The sequence below is a fragment of the Apaloderma vittatum genome, unplaced genomic scaffold (assembly GCF_000703405.1).
Source record: "Apaloderma vittatum isolate BGI_N311 unplaced genomic scaffold, ASM70340v1 scaffold11913, whole genome shotgun sequence".
Classification (NCBI taxonomy): Eukaryota; Metazoa; Chordata; class Aves; order Trogoniformes; family Trogonidae; genus Apaloderma; species Apaloderma vittatum.
The window spans coordinates 12,791-21,520 of record NW_009709830.1 but is presented as its reverse complement, the minus strand read 5'-3'; the positions used below and the strand labels follow the sequence as shown (position 1 = coordinate 21,520).

Here is an 8,730-nt window from a genome sequence, read left to right as displayed (position 1 = left end):
GTTATGGTGATGAAACAAGCAGCTAAATCAAACACATGCCATACAAAAAAAGAACTGCCAACCAGGAACACACTACACTTAATAAAAACTACAACTTTGGTCCAATAAAACATTAGACAAAAACAGTTTTACAGTTAAAATATCTATTTTTTTACAGGTTTGAACATTAATTACAAGACTATTTACATTTGCACAGTATATATAAAATAAATTATTTAAAAATGAAAACAATATTACATCTTTTTCAAAAAAAAATTGTACAGTAATTTACAAAATATAATAAGATTAATAGACTATTTTCCTTCGAGCCTTATATTTTCTTCCACAGGCTTTTTCATATTTTTTTTTCTTCTGCGGGAGTTCAACTGTTATTGAAGTTTCGTAATACAAAGCTTTATAGCAGATTTTAAGTATCATTTGTTTTTTGGTGGCTGTTCTAGTTATTAACAGCTTCCAGCGCTGTTAAACCACCATGTTTTGTCATCTTTTTCAGCAATAAACTCTAAAACTACAGGCAATTTTAGAATACAGATAATGGCAGTAGCTGAGAAACTGACTTGAAGATTAGCTTTTGTCTTCTGTGTTTGAAGAAGAGCCCATGCCACACTTCTCTGAAGGAACACGTGAATTACTGAGAAAGGTAGTATTCCACAGAATTAAGTGCTCGGTCTTAGAAGAAAAATACCTTTGTGTACCACTGCACCTCAGTCTCTAGTTGTCTGAGGGAAAGGGTGAGCTAGCTGTCATATTGGCGTCAATTCAAAGTCATCATTAACATCAACAAGAGGAACATAAAACTCCTGAATTTCATAAATGCTGATAGATTTGTATGTAGCAGGATCAAGTTCTTGTAGTTTAAGCTGCCACTCCAGTCTCTGTACCGCATTTAAAGCCGCTGCTTCATGCTGCTGCCTCATCAAAAGGCACGTCTATTTTAAAATTGAGAAAGAAGTTATTTCAATATTCAAAAAAATACAAGTTTGAAAATAGAAATAAATATCTAGGAGCCTCTCTGGTGGTAGTAATTTCCTCACTATGCATTTAGAAATTTGCAGATTATTCCATTACGCTATATAGCAACAAAGGTTAGGTTTCTATATTGCCAGAGCCTCTTCTATGTTGCTCTTAAAACCTCTACAATAGCCTATGATACTGCATATAAATCTACTATTTATTCAACTATTTATTCACCTCATCTTCACACTGACATTAAATTAGTTTTGTGGGGTTTTGAGGTTTTTTTTTAAAGTGGAAAGACAAAGGAGCGTACCTTTAATTTGTCAAACTTGTCATCAACGTCCTGCAACCATGACATGAACTGTCTTGCATTAAATCGATCCCTCACTGACGTCTTGCTGTCATCAGCCTGCAAAAAAATACATTATTCAAACTAAGTTATCTGACGATTCAGTCTTAAACACCATTTAAATATAAAACCTACTTTGTGGGACCTTCATAAACAATACTTCAGATAGTAAAATAAATTCAAAGTTGAAGTATCAATGTATATTATCAGCATAAAAGTTGGCCACCACTTTCACTGTTAGCCAGCTGCTCACTAAAAATGGGTATTTTCAGACTCCCACAACCTATTTACTGGTAGTTTAGTTTTGAAATTTGGAATAGGAATCTTAAAGATTTATGCACTAAAGTCTTAATCAGTATATGGCAGACCCTCCCACAAAATTGCTCTCTCTTTGTTCTCTTCAAAATTCAGTAACAAATAAAATGAATATTCTCCCAGGGAAAAGTGAAAACATTAATAAAGGAAAACTTAAGCAGCCTAACTTAATTGGCTACATAAATATTCAATAAAACCAATAGTCAAAAAAATATTTTTACTATCAAAATCTCCAAAAGGAGATTAAAAAAAGCGAGCAGACACATCTTACGTCCTGTACAATGAAATAATTATTTTTAAAAACCCACATTATTTAATAAGAATCTGGAATGTCACATCTGCCCATCATGAGTAAATAGATACTCTATAGAGTCATAAAGCCAAACTATGCCAATGTAACTTTTAAATACAAACTGCTGTTACTTTTTCGGGGGGGAAAAAAAAGATACTGCAGGAAGGGAGGTTGGACTAGATCTCTAAGGTCCCTTCCAGCCTCTGCTATTCTATGATTCTATGAATTTGTGCTCTTTAGCAATGCGCAAGAAGCGGGGAAAAAAAACTGCCAAGACTGAAATCTCTTGAAAACAGCTGAGATTTTGGGTATCAAGGTCAGGTTGGTTGCAGAGAGAGCCCTCAACAACACTGATTTTGTAACCCTGAGCTGCAGGAGGTGAGCTGTGACCAGCTAAGAGTCTGTTCACCGGAACTCGGGCCTCTTTCCTCCTCCACCGTCGGTCTGACCCACACAACTGCAAAGTACGGTTCTCGAGCTCTGCCTAACACGTGCAACCATAAAGATAAGCCTCCAAAGACTGAGAAATCCCATAAAAACCAGTTCTGAGGTGATCATTTTCCTGCAAAATAAGCCAGATGTCTCCTTACAAATATTTCCCAGCTATTTGCTCTAATTCAAGAAAAGTTTCACCAGCAATGTTTCTTCACTGTAGAATAAAAAATTAAGAGTTACCAGCAGGGTAACAGGAAAGTGGCAGAACGCATTGTAAGAGAATGGTTTCTTATGCATCTACATGGTTCCTATGAATCAACTTTAAATCAAACCATCAAGTTGGTAGTTTAAAACTTTGATTTCAATTATAATAAAAATATATTTAATACTTGGCTGAACATTATGTTCAGTATTATCATTTTCTAGAAAAACTACCACAGATTGAAACACAAACCTGTTGAGGTAGTGAGGGGGAAGAAGAGCCACTTTAGCACTACTGCTGTTATTATATAGATGGTGAAAAAAGCTACAGTACTTGCAGGGGAAAAAAAACAAGTCACAACATCTCCCCTGATAAAGATTCCTTTTGTTTCACAGAATTCAAATATAGAATCAGTTTATTTAAAATCAATTGCAAAATGTTAACTATAAAAATGCAGATATATGTATAAATCAGATATATCTTATTTCTAAGAAGCTCAGGGCCTCTAAATTGGACCAGAAAAAAAAAAAAGCAAAGGACACTCTGAACTTCAGAACTAACACAGATGATATTTGAACTGTTAACAGAAGAGAAAGATCTCATTTTTGCCCTATCAGATTTACAAAGAAAATGGTAATTTAAAATAATGTCGGTTTAAATCTTACAATGGAAAAACAATGCAGTGCCCATAATTTTTTTTATCACCTCACTGTGCACAGCTCTAGTTCTTTAGAGATGGGGAAAAATGCAATAATAGACTGAGGAAACACTGGAAGCTGTAACAGTTCTATACAGGGCTCCCAGGACTAAAGCAGAATTCAACATACATTGGAAACGTAGGTGTTTCATTTTAAAATGCCCAACATCCAATGCATCAACACTTTTATTACATCCAAACCATCAAATTCCTTCCTTGCATTATGTGCTCCTCAGTCACTGAAACAGGTTCTGCATGCTGTTTCCATTTTTGTTAGTTAGCAGACCTTTCATCACAAAATAACACCACCATGAAATTTTACGCTCTCAAGAGATATGGCTGCAGCAAACCTCTGAGTGGTAATCCATAAAGAGTATGTAGATTATAAAGTATACTGGTCATTTTGTGTTTTAATCAGGACTAAACACCAGCTCTGAATGTGCAAATAACATGGCGCATACAAGTAATAAAGAGCTTGACGTGATTTTGAAAAACATAATTCCATCTGGTAGCATTCAACATCTCACAGTTGGTCATCTGGTTTTTATGGAACAGTTCTAATGACTGCCTTATATAGAGAGAAGAAAATTATAATATGAACATCTCCACAAAACATTTCAAATTTCAAAACCGAATCTCATCACATGCTGCTGTGTTCTGATTCTCTGGTCTACTAAAAAAAGTGATCTTATGTTCTGATATTTTTTGTTGTTGTTTAAGCTATTTGTAAGCTTCCAAAATAAGTTCTGTCTATGATCGAAATTTGATTCAATAAAAATCAGCAGAGTAAGGTTCTCATTTTTTCCTTCTCAAAATTTTTGGAGTTGAAAGAAAACCAGATGCGGTACAAAACAGAAAACCAGCGTACATATACCCATGTGCTCTTGTTATTGTACACCCAAATGACGCCCAATCAAAGTAGCAATCTATAACAAATCAATGACAATTTCAGTATGAAAACAGAATTCTCTCCAAACACTCCTTCAGAGTCAGGCTAGAACAAACGTTTTTGTCTGAAATTCCATCTCTTTACCTGAGCATCCAGAGGCACGTTATAAACCTCAGCATCCAGCAGAACAGTGCAGGCACTGAACGGTAGTGTTTGATTAGCTAGTGTTCTTGCTGCTCGATAATGAACACGTAGAACTTCTTGTTCGTTAGAAACAATAAGCTTTTCCTAATTGAATAAGATATCAACGTATAAATATACATTTGATAAATTAAGCATTTCAGCTTGATCCACAGAAATGTGCATTCATTTAAGCTTTTCTCTTTAGGGTTTTACTCTTTCGAGTAAGCAATGTGAGAAATGGGCTGCGGTTGTTCATCTAACCAAATGCAAAGTTTCGATTTAATGATGTCAAGAGCGTTCCCTGAATGTCAGAACTGAAAACACCTTCTTCCCCCACACCACTGCTGGCTGATTGTCATGTCCAGATTCCCCACTTAGTGCGACTAAGGCAAGTCCTAGTTAATGAAGAAGGTGAAAGATAAAAGGTATGAGGAGCACAGGACTGGGATATAGGTTTGTGAATCTGGAGTTAGAAAGATTTTTGTCACATGCTTGTTATGCCAGGCACAAAGGCCAAATTGAAGCAGAAATATAATTTGTGGGATAATTTAAGCAATTTTTAGTTGTTTGGGTTTTTTGTTTGTTTGTTTTGTTGTTTTTTTTAAAATGCAGAAACTCCATAAATTCACAGCTGGCCAAAGATCCTCTCCTGAACTGCGACAAGAAAATATAGCTTGCTTTGACAAATTTGACTTATAATTGTATAAAGTGGATTTGATTTGAAGAACAGTTTATTTGAGCAAAATAACTAAAAATGTGCAGAATTTTGTAAGACACAAAAGAATGTATGCGTGTGTTTAACGCGTTTGCAACATAATGGTTCCAATTTTTACCAGAAGAAAAGAAGGTGGATTATAAAAACTTGGAAAACAGAAGAAAGATCTTTCCTTTGGTTACAAAAAATTTCTTGTCAGCCAGAACTTGAATCTCACGTTTGCATTCTTGCATACTGAATTCAAGTAAAAGCCCTGCTTCAACTGGTTTGTTAAGCCACGCTGAAATCAACTTAATAAAAGATCCCACAACATTGGGTTTTAATGAGTCAGCTGCTTGTATAACTGTAGAAATCCTTAGGACACATCCGATGTGCAAAAAGGGTCCTCTCTGTGTCCACAAGCAATCTGGCTCACCATATTGACAAGACAAACAAGGAAAAAGGTTTGAGCAACCTGAAAATAAAGAATATTCTTAAACCACGAATATTTTCTGAATTTCCGTGTTCAAATTCAGCGAAGCCTACCAGTTGTAGTTCTAACATAATTTTAAGCAGTTTTTGCAAGCAGAATATTGCAAATAATGGTTTAGTCTCAGAGCCACATGTGTCTTCTAACCAATATAGAATTTACTCTTGCTTCAATTCTTTTAACTCAGTCAATTTGGTTCTGAAGTCTACAACCATTATTAGCTTTCAAAACTAGACTCTGCAGCTTTCTTCCCACTCTCCACTGCCCCTGGGAAAAATCTGGGCCACATCTTAGAGCAATTAACAGGAAAAAGCTGCTATCTGACTGACTTGAGTGTTCTGCTAAAAGTTGTCCAAACCTTTTTTTTTCTATTTGCAAGTTTCTCCAATCTATAAATTTGGATAGAAGGCAGATTACTTCCGAAACGTTAAATTGAGCAAAATAAAGTCTAATTCATTCACTGAAAAAGGAAAAAAACCCCTAAAGTTGGGGAAAAATAATTACTTTAGTCTTACCCTTTCAATACTGTGCTGCAAACGTAGTTTCATCCTTACAACCTCCTGTTGTTTAAATAGTTCCTTAAGTGGCTCTGACAGTGAGGGAGGCGGTGTAATCTGTTGAAAAAGTTTTATAGATACTATAGTGAATATGGATTTAATGTATGTTTAACACTGCCTACGATGACATGAGCATTTATTTAAAAAAAAAAACAACAAACAATTCACAAGCAAGATATTTTTTAGGGAAAATATGAGTTTTGTACATTCCATTAATTATGTTACTTCAAACCATTTGCAATAAAAGGTTTTAAGGACTCTTTACCATAAAGTTAATACATTTTTCAAACTATTTGGTACTTTTAACCACTTATGGTCAGCATGCCACAGCTGTTCTTTAAAGGTGCTATACATTAGAAGATAGTAAAACCACAACCTGCTTTCCATTTTAAAGACTCTTTAAAGCTCAGCTGCTCATTTTGAGAAGTTAAAAACTGCCTAGCCAAATACAAGAGCAAAGTAAGAGAAAGAAAAATATTGGTAAAAAAGTAAGTCACTTTATATGCCTATCCAGTGTTACCGGCAATTTTTACAGCACAAAAGACAACCAACCATATTCCTAATCTTACAATCATGCAGAACACAGGCAAGCACAAAAAAGTACACTGGAGCCCTGGGCAGTGGCTTGGAAAAGTGTTTCCTCCTGTCAGTTATTCAAATAAGTTTTTTTAAAAGATTATGCCTAAAAATAAATCAAAAGTAAAAATGGACTTGAGTGAGCTATCAGCACTGTTATTGACTGGCTGCACTCTCAATATTTTGCATTTTCAGTCAATTATAGAAAACAACTGGTATTACTGTCCTGACTGAGCCGTGTGACAAACACTGAAAAGGCACCTGGAGCCCTCATGGTAACTGCAGAAATCAGATGTTTATTGAGAAGTAACTAATAAACATCTTGGGCTTTTTAAGGCTCCACCCGAAGTTTACTTTTCTCTGTGCAGGTTCCATTTGGCAGTTCAGTATGGGTTTTAACAACTACTAGATATAAGAGCACTGACACTGCTTTAGAAAGACTCCTTGAAACTAAATGAAATGCTGCCTACTACCTCTGATACTCAAGAAACCACAGCTGAAATACATACCTACAGGTATTATACTCTGCCTTGTACCTAACACAAACACATAGACGCTTAGAAATTTTACTTCATTATATGGAAGCTGCAACTGTCAAGAAGTAATTATTATGAAAATACAGGCACACTGCGTTACTAGTATCAACCTTGCACCTATACACTCCAGTAACAAAGTGATTTATCTATGAAAAGTTATTCAATTGTTCTCTTTGAAAATTATTTCAGGACAATTTTTTCCCCATCTGAAAGTTAGCCAGTATCTTAGGAGTTCAAGAACACACTGAATAACTAATTGCAGTTCATTTCTGAAGTTATTATTTGGTGTAAAATGACATTCAACTCCATGATGTTTCAAATTACTAGGCAAGATACACTTCTCCCAACGAAAACAGTTCGGCTCCCAAACTGGTGAGTAATGTTCATGGCATTTGTGATTTTGTATAAGCCATCAGTATTAAAAACAAACACAACAACAACGACACACCACAAACATCTCCTGGAATAATCTGTCTCAATCACAATGGATATCAGCATGTTTAAGTTTAGCCCCAAGCCACACTGTGGTCGAGTTTTGCCTGGAAACTCTGCACTCATGGCACAGTGCAGCAGTGCTGTCGTGTTCTTTCAATAAAAGAAGACAAGACGCTTGTAGCAACACCATGCTTCTTATTTAGCTGATTTTACTAAACTCCAAAAGATGTCTCAAAAAGCTCAGTGCTTTTGCTAACCAAGAAGCACAAAGCATAAGAAGCAAGGTAACCTGTCCATAGATGTTCTTTGAGTTCATGCAGCAGAGTTGGTAAACATATAATAATATTCTGTGGTTAGGTGAACAACTCCAAACACTATAAAAAGGTATTCCCTTATATTTTGCAACAGAGATAAGAAGCAGCACTGTCGGAAATAGCTGGAAAGGACTTAATTATCTAGGCAGCGAATTTGTGTGGACTATGTATCTGGGCACGTCAGAAAATTCCGTGCCCCGTGAAGCTGCTGTTACCTCCTGGCAGGTGACGGCCAGCTCCCAGGGCTGCTCCCTCGCCCCAATGCCTCTGCCTGACAGCCCCACTCCGGGGAGACACACACACCCTGGGGAGACACACACAGACACGCACCCCCCCCTGACCCCCATGATGAGGGCTTCTCAGCAGCAGTAACGGGGAGCCTCGCACGTTCTGTGACAGCGTGAGTGTCAGCAGCGCCAAAGGCCGCCGGTGCGGCAGCAACAGGTTCTTATGATCCTGGAGATGACTCCCGACTCTGTAACCATTTACAAACATGCCAGTCAGCCCTATCCTGCCTTCCACAACATAAAGCTAAATACAGAACTGCCTCTGTTTACTATAAATTTATGAAATTATGGGTTTTTTGGTCTCTTCCGGGAAACACGGCAACACTGAGCCTCAGAGCCTCAAAATCTGCAAACAGGACTGGAGCAGTCTCACACCACCTGCTGGAAACCCCAGCTTGAGAGCCAGCAGTGGGTTTGGACAAAGCTAAAAAATGTTCTCGTCTCAAAGGAAACTGAAATTAAAGGCTTCAAGGAAAGAACAGCCAGAGGACCCTGCTGGGTATCCTCGTCAAAGAGACAGTC

General features: G+C 36.8%; 1 protein-coding gene across 1 annotated transcript in view; it reads right to left on the bottom strand.

Moving 5' to 3' along the window:
- Nucleotides 1-376: 376 nt before the first annotated feature.
- ANKRD12 (ankyrin repeat domain 12) overlaps nt 377-8,730 on the bottom strand; it is a gene marked incomplete at its 5' end in the record, with an annotated part of 19,936 nt that continues 11,582 nt past the window's right edge. Inside the window, 4 exons of the mRNA XM_009867079.1 lie at nt 377-929; nt 1,271-1,366; nt 4,281-4,424; nt 6,019-6,117. Coding sequence (XP_009865381.1) covers nt 744-929; nt 1,271-1,366; nt 4,281-4,424; nt 6,019-6,117 — 525 coding nt within the window. The remainder of the gene's footprint in view (nt 930-1,270; nt 1,367-4,280; nt 4,425-6,018; nt 6,118-8,730) is intronic.